At 42.7% G+C, this 22544-nt stretch overlaps 1 protein-coding gene and 1 long non-coding RNA gene across 5 annotated transcripts in view; one reads left to right on the top strand and one right to left on the bottom strand.

The window, feature by feature from the left end:
* Positions 1-2046: 2046 nt before the first annotated feature.
* Positions 2047-11326, bottom strand: LOC107312205. Its single transcript, XR_001554435.2, has 2 exons — positions 10999-11326; positions 2047-6273 (listed from the first exon to the last, which is right to left on the bottom strand). It is a non-coding gene; the product is annotated as an uncharacterized LOC107312205 (long non-coding RNA).
* ASAP2 (ArfGAP with SH3 domain, ankyrin repeat and PH domain 2) overlaps positions 10886-22544 on the top strand; it is a 77023-nt gene continuing 65364 nt past the window's right edge. For 3 of the 4 annotated variants that reach the window (XM_015859398.2, XM_015859396.2, XM_015859399.2), the window contains exon 1: positions 10895-11059. In XM_015859398.2, coding sequence (XP_015714884.1) covers positions 10934-11059 — 126 coding nt within the window. In that variant the 5' untranslated portion in view covers positions 10895-10933. Of the gene's footprint in view, positions 11060-22544 lie in introns of all 4 variants that reach the window. The other variant, XM_015859400.2, reaches the window with a different exon arrangement.

A 22544-nucleotide genomic window follows, 5' to 3' on the forward strand; every position in this document is an offset into this window, starting at 1 on the left:
TACTGCATACTAGAATTAAGTATTTATCTCACAGATATTAGGAAAATAAAAGCAAACAAATCTGTAATTCAGCTGTATAATCCTGCATGAAATCAGAGATAAAACCTTTATTATTTATAGTACACGCTGCATAAAGAATGAAAATATTCTGATAACACTTGATAATAAAAGGAGCCAACTGAAGTGTATTTCCCACTGATACCGAGCCACTGAGTCTGACTCAGCTCTAGACTGAATTCCAGTCTGCAGCCTTCTGTGGGAAGAAAGGCTCCTACACAACGTCTCCAGATTTTAAGATCTTTAACAAATAAGGTGTCCTGCTCATCCAAAATATAGAGATAAAAAAGTGAACTTTTCTTCTGCAGACTGCTACAACATTTGCAGTCCCAGAGATTTCAAGGCAGGGGCTGTAGTCTATAGCAGATCTGAACTAACATCTCACAGCACAACGGAGAAACAGTTAGAAGAAATAACTCACATAGGCTGTCATAGGGAACTTTGGATGAGAAAAGGGAAAGGTTAAGCACCAGCAAGAGGTCATTTTATGTAAACAAAAGAGAGAGCTCTGATTATTTATGTCATATTCGATTCTGCTCGAACATTTGGCTGTGGGATACAAAAATGCTAATGTGACTCTGTGGATATTCTTGAAAGCATAATAAATTTGAAGAGCAGATAGATAAACTCATATAAATAAATACTTTGGACCAGTCTAAAATGGCACTCATGACAATACCACTTAGATATTAGAGATATTACAATAATTGCTTTCATGTAAAATAGATAGCTAAAGACATTGGATTTGTTCCCAGGAGTATGCTCGAATACATCACTGAAGATGAGTTATTTAATTGAATGCATATAGGAATAGCTTCAACAGCTTCAACAATGCACAATATGTCACAAACCTTAAAAATTACAGCTACGTTACTTTTTGCATACCATCCCAACCCCATAAAACAGCTCGTTTCAAATTTAAAGGTACAGAATCCCACCAGTTTGTTTAAGTGGAGTTACATATTCTTTGAGGAAGGAAACACATCATCTTGCTTTTTACGGAACAGAATCCAGTACAGCCCCGGAGTGATATGAATAATAAATCTCTCACCCATTTAGAAAGAACCCATCAGTATGATACACATTTAACATACAGGTGCTTTAAGTCTCATTATATATGTATGTGAACATTAACGGCACTTTCTGGGATTCCATCAGTTGTTGCGTATAACTGGACTATAAATATGGGCCAAGTATTTTTATTTTCATTTCCTATTTTCCATTTTCTAAGCACTGTTATAGAAACCCAAAAGCCGTTTGCAGGTATCTTTACTCTTTTCCTGCTTGGGAAAAGGGTCATCTCTCAATGGTTTAAAAAGAAGCTGCTAAGTGTAGCAAATGAAGAACTTCCATTAGCGCAGCGCACCCACCCTGCTCTGATTGTGTGGAAAAGCAGATACAGAACTACTCCAGCCTGAAGGACCGCTGTGACCAAATAATCTGACATCCCACACTGAAGGGCTTCCTCCAACCTTTATTTTTTCCAAAAAGATTGGTATCATAAAGTCAATTCTTTTTACCTTTGGGCAAAAACAAGTGCGTGTTCTCTCTTTTGAGAGTTATCATCAGAGGATATCTTTGGAAATAAAGCAACTTCTTCTCTGTTAGTATAATGAAAGTGTGTGAATGGACATCACGTGATTTCCTAAGGATTTTATATCACTTCTTTTGCTTCATTCTCACAAACTGCTTTCGATTTACTGTGATAATTCTTTTCCCTGATTAAAGATGAAACAAAACAACGCAGCGTTTTCTCAACAAGTTTTCCAAACCAAAGACTTTTCTAAAAAGAAAAAGTCAGACTGGCTTTCAACGTGGCATTTGTGCTGCTCTGAAGCAGATACTGGAATTCATTTCCCATTTTTGCATAATTCATTATTCTCTTCTAGGAGAAAAATAGACTGTCAGGTTATAGATGTCAACTTAGATTGCTTACAGTACATACCAGAGTGGCCTCAATTCAGAGGTGTTCAGAAACCACAAACCTCATTTTAAACGGCAGGAACTTTATTATTTATACGTATTCTTAACGCAAACTTTAATGAATCACACAGAAATAACGATCAAACTCTGCTCCTTAAGTTCAATTCAGATGAGCGTGACTAGTCATGTGAATACCAAAGCAAGAAAGATTTTAGATTAGGATTTGTAAATGCTTTAATAGTTAGTTTTAATGAGATAAACTTACAAGCTACTACACAACAAGCAACATTCTGGTATGTAATTCGTTTCTCTTCATTGATAACATCCTGGTTTCTGTACATAGTGAAGAACTCATAAGCCTTATTCAGATCATCTGTTACTCTCCAAACATTAACAGCGTACACAATTCAGACAAACCCCTATTTTTCACTTTGACTTTTTTCCTGTTATTTCCATTAATCACAACTATTTATACTTATTATCTGTGCTTATGATTTAGTCCACTACTGTTGATAAATGTCACACAAATAAATACTTGGGCTTTTCTTGCACTTCTTTTTAGTGGTAGAATAATGATTAAATCGATAAACTTCAAAGCTAGAACGTTTTGCTTGTAGTGGATTTTTGATTACCACTATAAATGCCATCTTCAGAGAGTTAAAGTCAGTTAGTTATCCCAGCCCTGCCCATTTAATGAAATTACTTTGTTTCCTTAAACTCTGTAAGTAATAAGGGAGACTGGGAATTTAATACACATCTTTCTGTATTGATTTAGTTTTAATTCATTCTGCTTTCTCTCTGAAGTCTGTAAGCCTTCAGGTTCTAACTATATTCATTTCTGACATGCGTATTTCTCTAGTGCCAAGTGCTTCTGCTATTCCTGAAATAATCTCAAAGATGATTTAAATAATTATGCCTTGCTTTTTCATGCTTATGGTTTCCCACATAATTTCATAACATACTCAGAAACATTAAAATTGTACTCTACGAAACTATTGTCATAGCAAGGCTAAGTTAACATTGAAGAGTATTATCCACGTGCAGTCTTTGCATCTACTGTCCTGCAACTGGACGAATGTTGCCAGACCCTTCCATGAATTCAGAAAGTGCCTGGCAGGAATTTCACACTTAGGAGTGCATTTTAAAATGGATAACACTAGTGTTGGACTCACTAATATGCTGTGCATAAATAGGTGAGATGTAAGCATAGTTAAGGCTGTACTGCTAAGACAAGTTCAATGAGAACAGACTGCGTAATTATTTAGATGACAGCATAGGAAATACAATAGCATGCTTGAAACCCACAAAATGCTAAATCCAAACCTACAGTATGCAGGGTCACAGTGACTGAGGCGGATAGATTTAGCAAAGCGAGGTGCCAGCCATAGCAGTAGTGAACATAGCTTGGATGTGCCTGTCATCCACATACAAAAACAGGCTTTTTAACACAGTGCCAAAATCTCCATATACCAGTCTCACCCATTTCTGGGTACTGGACACGAACAGATGGTTAAGAATATCAGTGGTTAAGCTGAACTACATAAGAACAATGATTGTATTGAGTGAAAGACTTTTTATTTATTTATTTTTTTTCTCCAAGGGAATTTTAAATGTCTCTTCTTGGTTTAATTTTTTAAATTAATTTTGTAAATTGGAATCAGAATGTTTTATTTTCAGAAGCTTTTACTAAATACTAAGAAAGAAAGGTTAGACCCATAAAGTTGGTGCAGAAGACACGGCTGTTCTTAAAGGCCAGTGACTACAACATTGTTGTGGTCACTTTGCAGGAGCTGTGCCCCACTCTTGTACCATTTAGCTCACCAATATAGATGTGACATGCTGTCCCCTTCAAAGGAGTTGTGCCATGCTCTGCTCTTCGGTGTGGATGTTTGCTGTTTTGCCTGCTAAATAGTGTTCAACTATGACAATTATTCCATCTGCTTCTGAAAAAGAACTACTTCTGTCTGTGGCCTGTGACCAGCATGAAAAAAACTTAAACACACAAGTAGAAGTAATCTGTTGATTTAGATATAACATTTTCTGTATTGCAAGAATGGTCTGCGTATCTTAGAGCTGACCTGATTTGTGAGTCTTCTCCTGCCTGCCACGTTCCAGCACAGCAACACACTGGAGAGATGAGTTCTCAGCAGATTTCACAAGCACGGTTCATCAGGCAGTCCTGTATTAGCATGACTCGTTATGTAGGAGGAACAAGAAAGGATATGTTTGCTACTCCTTCAGCTTCTCTCTTTCTGTCCTTACCACTTCTTTCACCTCCTGACCTTTCTGAAAGGCCACTTCCTTGCCATCGCACTAGACAGTGCTACAGCCTTTCACCCCTCAAACTCTGACAGCTCACATCCACCCCAATTCCATGAGGCCCCTCAGATCACCCATGTCCACATCCAAGAAGGAGACAAGCAGCTGGGCAAGAACTCCATAAGGGAACCTGTGGCTTAGTCTACCTTATGGCCCTTTGAAAATCAGCCAAGGAAGAGGAGGCAGGGTTAGTAATTGCCTCAGGCAGATGCCTCCAACTGGACAATTTTGTGATATAAAAGACAAAGCTCCTTCTCCTTTTCTTTTAATGAAACTGAGATGTCTGGTAAAGCACCTCCTTACTGGAATGCCATAGAAACAAAGAGACCAAGCTGTAATGGCAACAGTGCAGGCAGTATTAGTAGGGACAGTTTGTTGTCCACTCCTAGTATGTAGTCAGTTCCCTTTCTCTAGCAGTAACTCTCACGCTGAAGTTCACAAGCCACAAAGACTCCTCATACTAACTTAATCTACATTTCTGTATGTCAAGTGCTAGAAGTAACATTAAAAGAAAAACAAATACAGATGGAAATTTATGAACAGTATGAGTAACCTCAAAAGACAGCAAAAACAAGTTTGTGGTGAGATTCAGAAGTGAGAAAGAGAAGTGAGACTTTCCTCAATTGACAAAGGTCAGCAATCAATTTGAGCGTACATACCCTGCAGACACTTGTGTTATTTTGCCTAAGATAACTTACATAGATAACACAGGATTTCCTCACTGACTACAAAACTGACCCTCACTGCCAGGTAGTTGCCCTACGCAATAAACCAACGTTTCCTACCATTTCTCATGGATTCCTGATGATCAGCCTTGGGCAAGCAACCAAGGGAGCAAAAGATGGTCCCTGAAAGGCATCCAAGGCAGCCACTTCATCACTGCCAGATCTCTCCGATTCAAGGCCAGTGATCTGACAGAAGTTTGAAAAGTATGCTGAGGACTTTCCCCTACAAGGCTAGAAGACTTCATGCTAGAAGACTTCCCTTTGTTTATTAATATATTCTCTGCTTTAAAGGTCATCATATTTTATTTAACAGACATTCACCAAGTACATGATTGCATGCTTCAAGCTTGATTGGTAGACTGACTACAGGAGACCAGGCAGGGTATGTTTTTTCCGTTGAATTCCATTTTGTTTCAAGCCCAGCCTCACTGCAGTGAGGAAACTCTGAATTTGTATATTACATGTTAAAAGTAGGTAACAGCAGTTTTAGTTTTCTTTTTTGACAGTTCTTCTTCCTCCATCTTGCTCAGGTCCTGGCCAGACAGGACTGCATTTAATTTCCCAGCATTTCATAGGATTTCAAACTGTCTCTCTGAAGAGAGACAACCTTCAGGTTCCCCGTCTATCTTATAAATTCCAGTGGGGTGATGGAGCACTGTTGTCTTCTGAACTGACTTTGAGAAGTCTCTCTTTGACAGCAACTTTAAGAGAGAAATAAAAACCCTTTGTGTTTGAAAATAATACAGCTTTTTTTCTTCTTTACTTTTTCTAGAAATTCCTGAAGCCAAAAGCACATCTCCTCTCCTCACTTTGTCTCTTCATTCCTAAACGTGATTCAGATGACTTTCACGTCATTCCTGTCACCTGAATGCAGGGTACTCCGCTGATTCTGGGACTGAATGGTAGTTCTGTAATTTCTCAGAAAAGACCTATTCTCCCCCTTCTGATATTGTTCTCCTCTGCTTGTGTTAGCAGGCTGGTTTATGAGAGCAGAGACCCAGATGCTGTGGTGTTTATGGATAATGACAAAGAATGAAGAGGCAGCTCATGCAGTGGAAACACAATCTGTACGGCAGGAGTGCTAGAACAGCCTTATTGAGACTGCAGCAAGGTAAGTCCTCAGCTGTCAATAGCTCTGAGGGCTTCCCATCTAATGTGCAGTCTAGAGATGGCTCAAGGGCCTGCAGCTCCATCCTCACAACTCAGTCCAGCCTGAGATGCCATGAGGAGAGCAACTCTGGAGGGCAGCCTGAAATAGTAGCACAGAAAGATTCAGTCTGATCCACTAAATTGAACACTGGATTCCAAAACCTAAAATGTTTGTATGTAACAGGTAGGAAAATACACACAGTCATCCACAACACACCTTATAAATAGTGGGACAATAAGACATTTTACTAAATTTCAACATTAGGAAACAAAAAGGTGCAGCTCTGCTAAGGTCCAATAAGACAAAACCCTGTTCTAGTCAAAGGTTTACAGACTCAGACTTGTTCAGTTTCACCATTTAAGCAGAACACCCTCCGCTTTGGTTAAGAGTATCTGCGGGTTCTTTTCTGAACTAAAACTGGAGAGTTTTTAAACATAGGTGTAACCCATCTGTAGCAATCAGTCTCTAGAAATAGACACATGAGAGCAAGTACAACACATTAAACTATTTTCAACAGAGTAATGCCATCAGTTCATTCCTAAACAGCGGAGGCTGCTATTCTAAAGCTGCTTCGCGTTGTAATTAGTATCATTACAAAATGAGTTAGACCTTCAAAACCGTGGGTGTAATGTAACAATTAACAAAAATGGGTGCTCTTATAGGATTTTACACCTTTAGAAATCACAACCAGGAGCCTTTCTCTGAAATTACAGGCAGTCATTTCGGAGAGTGGAGTCTGACTTGAAAGCGATTATCTGAAAACTGAACACTGGGATCTGGTACTTTAAGAAGAATAATAAATATTGTAAACCTGTGGATAAAGCCACAGGATCCAATAACAGGACTTATCACACGGTGCTTTACTTACCTGCTCTGACTTATACGCACCCATAATATTCTGAGTTTAGCACCTACCTGCCTGAAAACTTTCATCCAGTGATTTGCAGCCAATAGCCTACATGTATTTGGTTATTTATTAAGTTTGAAGATAAACAAGGCTAATGAGATTTTCTATGAATCACTTCCTCGTTGCACAAATCACATCTTCAACCCAACTAATAAATAACCATCAGAATCCTTGGAAATGCTGAGTACCCACCATGAAGGTCAAGAAAAATCATTTCCTAAAGCTTTTTTAAGTTATCAAAGAAGAAAATTCTGTGAAAAAAAACAAAACAAAACAACAAAAAACAGTGGTACCAAAAGAAGACAGAGCAAATACCATGAAAGAATCTGTTATTGAGCCAGTAGGTAAAGGGCAATAATACACATGACTGCTGTGGAAAAAGAGATCCCTTACACATTTTGAGTCCTATTCCAGGCAGCTGCTTGAGGGATCATCAGCTGTGCTAACCAGCTCATCGTGTTCTCTCCTTGCTATTCTTACAACTCCTTCAGCATGTCCTTTTATTGAACAGGCATTAACTTCTGTCTCTGCATGATCCATCGTGCTGACATCCAGCTCTAGACTGATAAAACCATAAGTCTCATGTGCTTTCTCCTAGACTAGACCTCATTTCTATAGTGAGTCCCCCCTAATATCCCAAACCTATCTTAAAATCTCTCTTGAACATCGTACTTAAAATGCCTTAGTCCGTGTGCCAAGATCACACACTGTCTGTCACACAGACTAAGAGAGGTCCAGTATCTCCTCATATTCACTCAATTAGCTTTCTACTCACTTATTTTGGATTCTCACATCTCTGGAGACAGCCTTAGTCTTTCACCTCTGTGTTTGTACAGTACTAGGTCTCTGGTTTATTATTTATTGACAGAGGTAAAAATCACTATTTTGGCATCCAGATACAATTTCTAAAGGCACAAGAAACAAAAAGAGAAAGAAACCAGTTCTTTTAAAATTAGTCTTGTGATTTTGAAGGTCTAGCTCAGCTCCTAACAATACTTGCAGGTGGAAACATTAATGCTGGTTTGAAGCCAGCACAGGAAGAAATATTTGTACAGAGTTTTTTTGATTTTCATTTCTTCTGCAAGGGAAGGAGACCTAAACCCTGGTCTTTCTCACCTCTCTCTAGAGATGTGCTCTGTGCATTATCCACAAGATCTAACACAGAGCAACATGCAGGGTTGGATCTTTGAAAAATGCTTTTGTTCTTTCTCTCTCTCTTTAGTAGAAGCTTAGATAAGGAGTTGCACCCTCTAACTGTGTGACCGGCTCAAAGACAGTGATTTTTTAGCTAGTATTCATTGCAGGTAAGGAAGGAGTGTCTAAAGCCAGAGAAGATACACAGGCAGGCAGGCAGAACCAGGAGACAAAATAGTAGCAGCAAGTCCAGCCTGGCTCACAGTTCTCTGACTATTGAGACATTCCACTGAACAGCTTAGTTACAGGTTCAGAGAATGGGGCTGGATACTGAAATTCAGTGTCGCCCATAAATACGTAGAGGTCCGGGTGGATAGTGCTGAACCAGTGTGACACTGGAACCAGAAAGCCTGATAGGACTTTTGAACATGTCAGAGAAGGGACAGGAAGCCAAGACAATTTATTGAGGTGTTAGAACCGTAAAAATGATTGAAGGGCTGAGAAAACATCCTTTCAGTGTGAGACACTGGATTCACACACACTAATAAAATGTTACTGCAGAATTACAAGCTACTGCGTGTCATTTGAACCGCTGTCACCATCTGTGTACACAATCCTGATTTGTGGCCAATACAAAGCAATTCAAGTTAGCTCGGCCCTCTTAAAAACAAAGAGGAGTTCATCTGGTTGCTTTATTAAGAAACAATACTTAGAAATTATCTCATTACATGAATGAGTCTCATATATGAATGCTTATAGGGAGTAATGTCTGAGTACCACATAACACACTAACAAAAACAAGCAATAGCTGGAACATAGAGCAATTGTGACCAAGTGCTGCTCTAGAATGTTAATAGAAGTCGTAGGCTCTCCAGACTTTTGAGCTTGGAATTATGATTTGATGCCTTCTGGAAAACTGTTCAGAATGAACCAAGTACAAACCTTTGGATCCAGGATGGAGTTGTGTGAAAAGCAGCCTGTTAAGCAAAAGGACAGACCAAAGTACCTAGCAGCTTCACTGGGATGGCAAGTTATTGAATCTATTAAGTTAAAGATCAGTTAAAGATGCCACTGCAATCATCTAACCTACAGAACTTAAGTCTATAGGACGTAAGGCCCCATTGTATAAGGATACTGTCTTAGATGCATGTACTATCAGACAGAAGACACAGCTGCTAGAGGCTGTAGATTTGGACAACATCAGACAGCTGGTAACATCCAGTATTATTTACCTCTCCACGTCTTTAATCCCTTCAGATTTTACAAATAAACATGCCGCAGTGCAAGACACGAGAGTTTAAGAACATCAGTGTTTACTAAGTTTAGATGATAGTTTGAGGTTAGGTAATGCTCCAATGATATCACCATCAGCTGACACAGAAATGAAGATGTAACACCACATATATTTTTAGCAAGAATGAGTATTTATACTAAGCCTGGTCATAAGTACTGCTGACAGACATGTTTACTGCGTTAACACTGAAATACTCTGTATGTGCCTGTGCCTCAGTAACTGAAACATGCACAAATCTCTGCTACCATCAGAAAAAGACAAACTTCATCATTTGCGTTAAAGGAGAACTTAACACAGTGGCAGCAAGGATTGCCAAGGGCACTAACATCCGCTTAGGCCTGCAGGTGTTTACTTGGCCATTTTACAAACACAGCACAGGAGTGCCTGCCTGCTCCTCTCAACTACCTGGGGAGTTTTAAATCACGGTAATAAAGGATCACTCACAGACAGTGATTAACTTCATCACCAGAGGGGACTGAGATGCTGCTGGAGGGTTTCTAGGCCAAAATACAGACCCACAAAGCTTTCTGTGCTATCGGTCCTGGAGGATTCACCGTTGTAGATCACATCCCTGCACGGCAGGCACTGTGTCACCTCATAGCACCCAGTGACAACTCACCAACCACTCTTTTTCCACCTCAGTGACAGATCCCACAGATGGGGCTAATTCCTGCCTTTTCAGCCTCAATTCATCCTTGTGGCTTTATATAAAAAGCACAAAGCATTAGCTCCGCTACCAACGCTTCCTCTTCCAGCACAGAAAAAGCTTTCTAAGAAACAAGATAGAAACGTTACACAGTATTTTTGCACGGACCTCTTGGGGCCGTGACAGCATTTCTGACTTTCCTTTCAACCCGTACGTTGTAGAAATGCCGTTCTGCCTCCGATACGTGTGAGGGGCAGCGCCCCGCTACCTGCACAGCCCCGAGGGGCCCCTCCACCTCTGGCACCTCTCCCCCTCCCTCCCTCGGCTCTGTGCCGGTTGTTGTTGCTGGATCACAAGGCGGGACGCGGCTGCGGGAGCGCCCGCCCCTCCCCACACGCAGCAGCGGGGGGCTCCAGAGTGAAGCGCCATGTTCTGAGGGCGGGCGCTGGGGGGCGGCAGGTCCCGGAGGGGCGGAGGGGCCGCGCCCGGTCCCGCCTCCGCCCTGTGTGTGTGTGTGCGAGAGGCGGGCGGGCTGCGAGGCCGCTCCCGCTGCTGGGCGTGTGCCCGGCTCCGGTGCTGCGTGACCGGGCGGGGAGGAGGAGAAGGAGGAGTGTGAGTGAGTGTGGGTGCGGGGAATTTCCTTGTGCGGCGGCGGAGGAACAACGCCGCACCGCAGCCGGCTGCCGGGCGATGTGAGGGGGGAGCCCCCCTTGGCCCTCCCCTCCCCCCGGAGCCGCCCGCTCTCTCCTCCCCTCGCCCCGCTCATCCCCGCCCCGCCATGCCGGACCAGATCTCCGTGTCGGAATTCGTGTCCGAGACCAATGAGGATTATAAGTCACCTACCGCCTCCAACTTCACCACCCGGATGGCCCAGTGCAGGAACACGGTGGCGGCCATCGAGGAGGTGAGGCGGGGCGCGGGCAGCGCAGCCCCTCGGCCTGGCGGCGGCGAACGAGGCGCTACCGGAGCCGCCGGCTCCCGCCGCTCCCTTCCCCGCCCGGCCCCGAGCAGCGCCCCCGGCCGCCGGGAGGAAACGGGGAGAGGGGGAGAAAAGGGAGGGGGAAGGGCTGCGGCGCGGCTGCCCCCGGCCCCCGGGGCGGCTCTGCCGGGCAGGGGCAGTGCGGGGATGGGGGGAGCCGAGCTCTCGTCTCTGCTCCGGTAGAGCCGCTCGGTGCCGCCCTTCTTGTACCTGGGGGGCGGCTGGAGCTCGGCAGCCTCCGCGCCGTCCTTGGCGCACACCTGAGGCGCTCGGCCTCGCCGCCGTGCGGGGCGCTCAATGCTCTCCCGCCTGTAGTCGTGCTCCTGTGTGTGTGGCTGCCTCCGGTACGGGTGGGGGTTGGATGGACCTCCTTCCTTCCCCGCACACGGGAATACCCCGCTCCCTGCCCTCAAGAAGCCCCTCGGGAGCCGCCAGGCAGCGCCTGGTCCCGGCGGGCGGGAGCCGCTCCGGGTCGGACTCCGTTCAGAGCTGGGCGGCCACAGCTCGGTGTTTTTTGTCTGCTCGCGGGCTGGCTGAGCTGCTTTTGTCTGGGGGATGAGGACTGTTTGTTTTCCTGGAAGATATCGAGATGTGTTATTGAAGCTGGTGGTAACAGCCAGTCGTGCCTCACTGCCAGCGCCGGTGTGAGAGACGGAGTCCTTTCCTTGAGCAGGAGACTGCTTTCCTTCCAGCTTCAAATCAGACGGAAATCTGGGACAGGTCTGAACACAGTGAGAGCGCATTCCTCATCCCTGTCATACACACACAATGAGATGGAGCCGCTCGGTATCTCGATTCCCCCAGCAGCTTCCCTGAAGTAACTTGTGGGAGGGGGATCCTGTTTGTGATATGGCTTCATCTCTCCATCTACCTGTTACATCAGTTCTGGCAGTACGTTCAGTTCATTTGTTTTGCGGTAAGCACGTATTCTAAAAAGAGCCTCTTCAGCAGAAAGATCTTGCCAGCAATCAGTGTCCCTCCTTACAAAAGAGCTGCCACCAGCGATGGATTATTACCAGAACAAAACCCAGGTTAGGGGTTTCGACTCCCTTTTCAAGCTTTTCCTGTTTTGCCAGTTCCCAAAACCACTAAAGCGAGGAGCTGAATTCCAAATAATCTGCACAGGAGGAATTACTGTTTTGTTGCTGAGGTAATTTTCTTCCATGCAAGCTTGCACTTAAGCGCCTGCGTTTAATTACACGTTGTTAGCTTGATAGTCTTAAGATCAACAATTCTGTATCAAAGGTAACTTTTTCTTCAAGAATATTTGTAATAGTGAGTCATTAAAGCAGTGTGGTAGAGCTGCCTGGTAATTGATTGACACAGAATATAACTCAGTGTAAGCACTTGGACTAGCAGCAGTTTTGCTGGAATTAAGAGATTCTTATCTATGGGGTTCACAAAATGTGGTATCAGAGCCTCAGTTTCTTAGGCTATAACTGCAAAAATGACACGTTGTTTCTCAGGGGAAAACATGGAAGAAAGTTTTTGCTTTTCGGGTCATTTTTCTTTCACGCTCATTTTCACATGTTTGATTTGCACAGAAATTTCTATATAATAGCATGAAATTGACATGTTATGTATCTTACAGTCCTTTAAAAACCCAACTCGGAGAGCTGCATCTTGAAAACTTCTTTAACGTCAGAAGAGTGATGTGCATTTAAAGCTCTGAATCAGTGGGATTCCTTTCTTACTTAATCTGCCTGCTTGGTGTTTGTGGGTGTATCAGGTGCTGATACACCACTGCTTGGTTTTAAAGGAGCTCAGTCAGGATGGCGAAACTTAGTTTGTATCTCTGCATATTTCAGATATTAGACGCTACTTGCTTAGATACAAAAATTGCCTCTTGTGATAAAGATGATAACAAATGTGCCTTACAGATCTAAGTGGAGTTTGCGTAGTAGTTGAGGACAGATTGCATTAGCCATAGCCATCTTCATCTTATCGATCCATCTCTCAGCTTTGGCTAAATATCAGTAGTTGCTGCCCGTATTACTGCTGTTGTAAAGCGTGTGTTTGAGCGCTGATGTTCTTCTTTATATATCAAGGACAACAAACACATTTTCGTGGTTTCCAAACTGTGAAATCTCTTTTTACACTACTTAGCTTTGGAAATCCTGAAGTCCTTCAAAATGAAGCGCCAGGTTTTTCAGGTTAAATACAATCTGTTGATAAAAATCTATCTGTAAATTGTGTAATAGAGAAGTCAGCGTTCAGCACATTTTTGTTTTCCTAAAGGCCGAGCAGGAATTAGCTCATCGGGTTGTTATGAACAAGGACTTCAAAAGAATGCATCTAAAACTGCAGGTGACACAAGGAACCTGTCTCCATTTCCAGAGTCACGTACTGTGAAGCATCACTTTCCAGTGTGCTGCTGCTGCAGAGTACAGTGCTGGTAAATTGTCATGTGTCGTGGATGTCCCTGAGCTGCTTTTCCTCCCAGACCCGTGTCTGGAATGGCCCATGTTACACAGAGCTGGCTCTGCACGGCCTTGCAGCAGAGACGTGGGGTGGTTGTACAGCAGCTGTGGGCTGGTGGGGCTGCTCAGCCTGAGTGCATCTTGGTGCAAACAAAGAGCTGCTTCCACATCCCAATGGGAAGCTTTTAGTAGCACTGCTGGCTACCGGTTTTGTAATTGTGTCTTAGTTAATTAGTAGGTATATAATAGTGGCTTAAAGGTTCAGTTAATGAGGCCTCGCTTTCAGTGATGGAGTGGAAGAGGCTTGTTAAGATAGGGGATCAATAAGACGTTGGGCAGTTCTATGCGTATCATTTACCAGTTATGACTCTGTGGGTGATGGTGTTGCCTTAAGTCAGTGTTTCCTGGACTTAGATGAACTGACCTCTGTCAGTTGCAGAGTCTGATTGATTTTTAATGCCAGTGGAGAATACCTGGAGTTTTACTATTCTGTGTGATTGTACAGACCAATGACAGATGGCTGATCACAGCCCTTGAGATTAGCAGAAGTGCAGTGCCTATTGAAACACATGGAGAAAGAGAAGCTGATCCTTCCCTGCCAGTGGTGGGAAAGGGATTAGGAAATGTATTGGAGTGCGGTGTGATTTTGAAGGGAAAGGAATCATTTAATTTCTGTGCTGTTGTCACGCAAGGATGTTGTTTAGCAAAATGATGGGAATCTCTTCCTTCTAGCAAAACTACAAGTCAGCAGTGTGTCCCAGGCCCTTACAGGTTACTGTTTAATCTTTGCATGTATGATAATGACTGCAATTAAACAAGTTTTGATAGAGTCCAGGGCACGGTCACATGATGGGGGGAGGGGTTGCTTGAAGTCAGTCATCTGGTCTGACAAATGCTGACTTCTCAGCTTACTGGTTTTGTTAAAGGTCTCCCTTTATCACAGGATCTAAAAGTGGGCAGTGACCGTTCTTAAGCTATGAATGCTTAAAAATCTGATTTCAGTACTGCTGGTACTTGGAATGTGCACTTCTCTCAGGTGCTGTAAGTTAAATAAAATAGTCCATAAACTGTAATGGAGCCTGAAAAAAGGTTCTAATAGCTGTGCGCATTAAATATCTTTTGGAAATGGTTACCTCACTGAGTGGTTTAATGAATAGTATCCAAGTGTGCCACTGTATTTTGAAGCACAAGTTAAGTCTTACAATAAAGCCTGGGACTGAAGCCCATAAAAATTAGAAGTAGTTATTCCTACTCTGTTTCTCGTGGTACAGTGCCTCTGGACCAAGAAAGAAGGGGCAGGGTGCTCTTGTTTGGGCTCCTGTATGAGTAAAGGGCACTGGAGGGCTGGTGTTCTGAGAGCTGGTGTCCAGGTCAGGGTTCCAGGCACAAAGCTTACGCTGCCTATTTCAACTTCACTAGAGCTGGGATTTCCCTAGAAAGAGAGAGAGTGGAAACACTGACAGAAGTTTAATAGGTTACTGGAGCATCATCTCTCAGTATAGTAGTACTTGCAACTGTGATGAGTGTGTTTTTAGTCAACAGGACAAATGTGAGATTGAAAGATGGAGAAGATGGGAGCGAGAGGAGTGTGGAGGTAGGCAGAGATGATCTTGGTTGTTTGGATACAAACGATTTCAGTTTCAGATCTATGTAAAAGTTGTTCTGCCGGAATTTCTATAAAGTCAGTGAAACTAACGTTAAAACCAAAGTTGTAGTTTGGGTTTGTACTTGCCTCTGTTCTCTAAGTCCTCTTCCATGATCATTACACCTGAGTGTGCTCCTCATTTTACAGTTAAAATGATTTATGTATTTGTAACTTTCAGTCCTAGAGATGCAGCGTATCATTTCAGTATCAAATCCTTTCCTTCCTCACTGGCACTTAAAACGCCAATTTTTCTATCAGAAATCACAACACCTACATCCCTTCTAAGGTAATCCCACAGTTCTCAGCTGTATTTGGGAGGCATGAAGGATCAGCTCTCATTGAATTCCGTTCTCTCTGGTGAGCTAGAATTTCTAATCCTCCCTGCTTTGTTGTCTTTCTGCAAAGCTAATGAGGGCAAGAGGTGATACCAGCTTGGTATGATCAGTGAGTGAGAGACTGGATACCCACATACATACACATGTTCTGAAAAAGTATACTTTCTAGGTATTTTTCTTAGGTCTTTGAGGCTGGACTTATCTCTTCTTAACACTGCTTTCATGATATTGGCTTGCTTTAGAAATCTATGTGGAGAGAACATTTTCATATATTATTCTGAGTACAAGTAGAAAATTACTCATGTTGCACATTGGATAATTTGCTACTGTTACCTGTAAACTCATATACCTTTGTGCTCGCTGTAAGCTGCTCCTTCTAGAACATAATTGCGTACTTCTTTTTACCTCTCTGCTAAATAGAGTTCCATAAACACAGTGTTTAAAACTTCTTTTTTTTGCGTTCAACTTCTGCTTCCTTTTTGTTGTCGTAATTTTCTGTTCATCTGCCTCAAAAGATGTTTCTGGAAAAGTAATTATGACACGAATGGTGTTACGACTTGAGGAGTGTTGGATTTTTCTTTCTTTTTTCTTTTTTGAGAACAAAACAGGATGGGATTTGTGGGAACACAGGAGCAATGTTGCAGGTTTTCAGCTGGAGCACTGTGCGTATCATAAGACAGAACTTCAACCTTGAACATTACAGACAATGTACAGTCGGTTATAACAGTTTCAAATTGATGTATATAAACAGACTGCTGTATACATTGCTTTGGTGCATCTTGGGGCATCAGCTTCTTTATGCCAAATGCCCCCTTACTGATGGGAATTTCAATGGAAAAATATATTTCCAAAGTATTTTATTAACTGTGGCTTTTGTACGAAGATGATCAGGGGGCTGGAGCACCTCCCCTATGAGGACAGGCTGAGGGATTTGGGCTTGTTCAGCCTGGAGAAGAGAAGGTTGCGGAGTGACCTCATTGCAGCCTTTCAATGCCTGAAGGGAACCTATAAACAGGAGGGGAGTAAACTCTTCGAAAGGGCTGACAATAGCAGGACACGGGGAAATGGTTTTAAGTTAAAAGAGGGAAGATTTAGGTTGGATGTTAGGGGGAAGTTCTTCACTAGGAGAGTGGTTTGGCCCTGGAACAGGCTGCCCAGGGAGGTTGTGGATGCCCCGTCCTTGGAGGTGTTCGAGGCCAGGTTGGACGGGGCCCTGGGCAACCTGATCTAGTAAATGTGTATGTTTGGTGGCCCTGCCAGGCAGGGGGGTTGGAACTACATGATCCTTGAGGTCCCTTCCAACCTGGGTCATTCTGTGATCTGAAAGGTGAGTCCTTCATTTTGTGAGGCATTAAACAGTTGCAGGACAAAAGCCTAATCCCTCTTCCAAAGCACCTAACTGTCTGCATGTAGAACAAGACATGGCTATTTGATAGATTGCAGAATACTAGGGTAACTCTTCATGAATGTTTCAGATCAACTCTTAGCCTATTTTTTTAAAATGGTTTGCACCTTCCATATATTCTGTGCTATATATATACACAAATGTATATAAGTGTGTGTGTGTACATATATACATAAAGTTACGACCAGTCCTTTTTAGAACTCCAGCACCCCAGTCTCAGAGAATTACTGCTTAGGTACCATGCTGTCAAATCCTGTTCCCCAAGAGCAAGTAACATTTACACCTGAAGCTTTAAAAAAGTTGCCCCCAGCCCCATTTCAGTACCTCTTCCCTTTATTATTTTGGTTATTATTATGGCTTCTGAAAATTTTACTTCTATTTAGCAATCTCCTTATCTCTCTTACTTTCTTAAAGTCGCTTTGGTACAGAGATGACTGTTGCTTTGCCCTGTCTCCAGGAGCTCCCTGGACATGTCCTGTGGCTCGGCAATAAGGCCAGGTCCTAGAAGGGGTGAGGCAGCCCTGTCCATGGTCCTAGAGCCCCACCCGGCTCTGTGGCGCTTTGGCACTAGGTGGGCTCTCTCCAATGGATGGGCTTGTAGCAAGAGTCCTCACTTGCCTTCAGACCTCACTGGCTCCAAATAAATGTTATATTCAAAGAAGCTGCAAGAGAGGGAAGAATCTCCTGTTAGTAGGAGATTGAAGGAAAAGAAAAAAGAAAATGGAAAGTCAGGAGACAGCCACTGGGTAAAACTTTTCTACAGATTTTTCTGCTATAGGAGTGTCTTCCATCCCCACACTCCTTCCCATTCTATGTAAAGCAATGTGTGTAGCTCAGTAGGATTTGTAGATGCTATACAAAATAAGCATAAGAAAATTTCTTACCCCTTTTTGGTTGGTAAGTATGATTGTGTGATTCTGAAAAAGAAGTGGGTGCTGGTGGCTGGGCTAAGTCTGATTGGATGGAGCAGAGTCAAAAGGGAAGAAGAGGTGACTGGTGTTGCTTTCCTGTAGGCATTAGAATCAAAGACCATTGTCTTACATTTGATGCGAAAGTGAGTGTTATTACAGCAACTAGGGAGAGGTATGCATTGCATAGAAGTTGAATGGAAAGGTTTTCCGGTATTGTCATGAACAGATGTGACTGAGAAAGACTGTTTATTTCTCAGGTCAGATGTTCGTAGTAATCAAAATTGGAATGATGAGATAATAAGCACTGCAGAGCAAAAGGCTGCATATGTATGTCACAGAATCACAGAAAGACCCGGGTTGGAAGGGACGTCAAGGATCATGTAGTACCAACCCCCCTGCCTGGCAGGGCCACTAAACATACACCTTTACTAGATCAGGTTGCCCAGGGCCCCGTCCAACCTGGCCTTGAACACCTCCAAGGACAGGAGGAAATGTGTAGGAGCAGGAGAATATACTGTTGTGAGGCAGCAATCACATGGATGATGTGGATGAGACAGGAAGTAAGCGAAGTGTTTGAATCATTAAAAGTTGTATTGTTGTATATTAAAAGCAAAACAAAGCAGAACAATCCAGAAAGTTGAGTTCGGAGTAGAAACTGAGAGCTGATGAAATCAGCAGAACTGAAGAGTTAATTTACTAAACATAATATATCCCAAGGAAGGGGAATGTTATGGGAAAAACCGTGGTCTTGGAAAACATAGAGAAGAATGTCACAAATGAACAGAGTGTGTCCAAAATGGAGGGAAAAGGACTGATGGATAGAGGAAAGCTGTGTGGTTAAACAGTATGTGTAAAGGAAAGGGGCCAACTTGTGAAAGTCAAGTTTCTGTAGCTGTATCAACAGGCAACAAGGGAAACAAAGGCATTCTTTAGTCATAGAGATTTGTGAAGCGACAAAGAAAGGATGGTAGTGCTAAAGGTAATGCAAGTATTACCAGATCTAAACAAGTGTTCTACTGGAGTTTTCAAACTGTAAGTGGGGAAGTAGGTAGAACAGAGAGCAGAAATAGAAATGCAGGCAAGCAAAGTGAAAAACAAGACTGAGCTTAAAGCACTCAGTTTGCGGGGGCTGGTTAACTTATTTCCCAGGATCCTGAATGGAGTAGGATATTGACTTGCAAAGACTCCTATGAATCCTCTGAAGACTAAGATGATACTTAAGCACAGAGGGGTAGGGGAAAAAAAAGTGGGATTGGAAATAGAAGAATAAATCATGTCTGCTAATAGAAATGATTGCAGAAGATGCAGCAATGTGGTCCATGGCTGTTAAATTGAGGAGATTTGGATTCAGATGTTGCAGGTATCCGTGGCTGAGCAGCAGACTAGCAAAAGAACTGGCTCCTCTTCCTGCTTCCAGATATATTTGAGAAGTAATGCCAGCAGCTATTTACACTATTTACAGAAGCTGCCGCTGCTGGAGGATGGTTCTTTTATGTGTTAGTTTTTGAAGTTGTAATGAGTTGTGTGAGAACATCGTGTTGGGGAAAAATAGTGAATGAAGGGTTCTGGAAGTTCTTCAGTACTCTGAAGAAGAATGCACCAAAGGAATGAGCAGTGTTTGAATGGACAGACCATCAAAGAATTACTGTAATTGTTACATCAGTTGTTTTTAACAAAGATTTAAGAACTGTTTTGAAGTAATGTCTGGGCTTAAACTCCTTTAATGCTTTGATTGCTGAGACTCATTTAAGCAGTGTGTTCTGGCCTTCTCATATATGCAGTATGGCGGCTCCTTCTTTGCTCTTTCCCTGGTGTTCTACAGGTTCTTATGAAAAATAGAACTGCTGAGAGCCATAATTTTAAAGCTGCGTAGGAAGGTTTTCATGTAAGGTTTAAGTCCCTGCTTTACTGTGTCTCATCTCAGACTTCTACTAAAACTCGTCTGGAAAATGTAGGTAAAGATAGGGAATGACACAAGTTCGATGTGTGTAACTATGGAGTTTATTGCAGGCTGCTGGTAGGGTGATTTCTCTTTTATCCTCCAGTCTTCCCATCATCTTGCATTTGTTAGCATCAAGCTCTTCTGTATTCAGAAGGCTCACTGGATGCAGTTGTTCTTGATGGGATAGAGACACAAGCTGGAGGAGATTCTGCCGTTAAGATGTTGGATTTGCCTGTCGTTAAGATGACTATCGGCTTCTTTCATTTGGACTAAATCCAGACTTCTTTCACAAAATTACATCTATGTTGGTATTAAGGGGAGGAGAAAAACTTGGCTAGGAAACAGCAGAAGAGGGGAGTGCAAGAAAAAGACTTGGAAAGTGATAGACAGCTGAAACACATAAGAAGAAATATGAAGATCAGTAAAAAGTGACGAGCAAGAGGATGAAGTCTTGATTAAAAACGGAGCAGAGGGGATCGTCCAGCAGCAGAAACACTGATGGTGCGTGTGTTGTGGAGGAGGGTCAGGAACTGACATAGGCAGAAGCATTAAGAGGGGGAGAAGGAAATGGATCAGAAGTCTAAGGAAGTTCAGAGAAATAAGAATTGACAGGAACTGCAGAGGAAGGGAGAATGCGTCAGCGTTTCTGCTGAAAGTGGGGTGAAAGTGGCAGCCAGCAGCATGGGGAGAGGGCTGACATGGGGAGGATCATGGGAGTGAGGAGGTGGGCAGGGAGTGTAGGGAAAGGATGGTGGAGGGGAGCTGTGGCACAGCCTGCCTTGCAGTTTGGGAGAGTGGAAGAAGAGTTGTGTGCTGTATCCAGAGAGTGGGACATAAGGCTAAGTGTTATGCAGAGAAGAGAAGGTTGCGGGGTGACCTCATTGCAGCCTTTCAATACCTGAAGGGAACTTACACCCAGGAGAGGAGTAAACTCTTCAAAAGGGCTGACAATAGCAGGACATGGGGAAATGGTTTTAAGTTAAAAGAGGGAAGATTTAGGTTGGATGTTAGGGGGAAGTTCTTCACTAGGAGAGTGGTTAGGCCCTGGAACAGGCTGCCCAGGGAGGTTGTGGATGCCCCGTCCTTGGAGGTGTTCAAGACCAGGTTGGACGGGGCCCTGGGCAACCTGATCTAGTAAAGGTGTATGTTTGGTGGCCCTGCCAGGCAGGGGGGTTGGAACTACATGATCCTTGAGGTCCCTTCCAACCCGGGTCATTCTGTGATTCTGTGTGTATCTCACAGTTGGTTGTGTTTGGATGCAGAAAATAATTTGCCTTATAGGGGAGAGTTTATTGATGAACAAACTGAGATATAGTGCTGTAAGTGAATAGCTTTGTTCTTAGGAGCTGTGCTGCTTTGCAGGAAATAAACTTGGGTATAATAAGCTTTTTTTTGTCTAGAGTAGAAGGCTTTGTTTTCAAGTGAGTTGGTGTTGGGCAGAATTCGAAACATTTGCTTCTTTTTATAGGTGAATTCTGTTCATTTTACTATGTAAATGGTGTGAGTGAAATGTATTTCTTTGGAGTATTCTTTAATAGGTGGCTATGAAAGTTAACGTGATGGAACATGAAGTATAAATTCTACCATCTGACATTTTAAAACAAGAAAAATGAAGAATTGAGAGTGAGGGCTGAAATTCTGCTTGCTATTGTTCCAGGGCAGTGTGGTTTAGGGGAGCACCTGCTGACTGCAGACCCCTCAGCCATCCCTGATTAAAGATCAGATTATCAGTGTAGTCTGGTCTGAAATCTATCTTTCTGTCTAGGCATTATGCTAAGTATGCATGTAGTAGGTACGTGAAAAGAGCTGAAGTGATTAGGACTGGGCAAATTACATTTCTGAAAGCTTTGTTCTACATTTAGAAAGAGCATTTGAAGGCAAAATATTGAAGTGATGTGAATATTTGCATGTTTTCTCATGGTTTATGGTTTTATGTTCTTTGTACAAGATTTCTTGCCGGGATATGCGATTTTAAGGAAATTTAGGCTGTTTTTAAGGGAAGGCGAGTTAGAAACAAATGCATTTCCTAATCATTTTAAGCCCTTTCAATCAAAAAGGATTAGTGTTCGGCTATAGCAATAGGAGTGGAAATTTCCTTAGCGCATGCAAGCACAGAGCCCCTGCTCTGTTATCACATGCAGTACAGACTCATGCGAAGCACATGTTTTTAATCATTTGTTTGTTTTACGGTGCTGTAGGAGTATGTTTCCCAACAACAAAAATAATGGTAGAGTCCTCCTACATGTTGAGTTCCTTGTAGACTAGACACTAGCTGTGCTGAAGAGAGTAGCATTACAGAGGCACTGAGGTAATAAATCTTTTGTAAGCTGCTTTTTGTTTGGTTTCATTCATTCTTCTGCTTAGTTCGTTCTTTTGTGTTGCTTTACTGCTCTCTTGGTGGCACTTGGTGGTTGACATGTTTTTCATATCAGCAGTTTTTGCCAGTCACGTATGGAGTTGGTTGTGTTAGGTAGCTGGCTGCGTATGAATTTATCTTCCTGGTGGTCAGTGGTAGAGGAAAGTCTTGATTAATCTGTTTTATTGATATCTTCAGTGTATCTGAACTCCATAATTAGTTTGCCAAAGGTCATGCAGTTGGTAAGGCTTTTATTTTTACATCAAATATGGTGTAAATGGATATTTTTTATCTACTATTGGCTGCACCAGTAACTGTGTGACTGAAGTATCACTTACACTTCTAGGAAGCTGTCCTTAGTGGCGGGAGTGCCTGAACCATTAATTTTAGCTGCAC

Source organism: Coturnix japonica, chromosome 3, assembly GCF_001577835.2.
Source record: "Coturnix japonica isolate 7356 chromosome 3, Coturnix japonica 2.1, whole genome shotgun sequence".
NCBI lineage: Eukaryota > Metazoa > Chordata > Aves > Galliformes > Phasianidae > Coturnix > Coturnix japonica.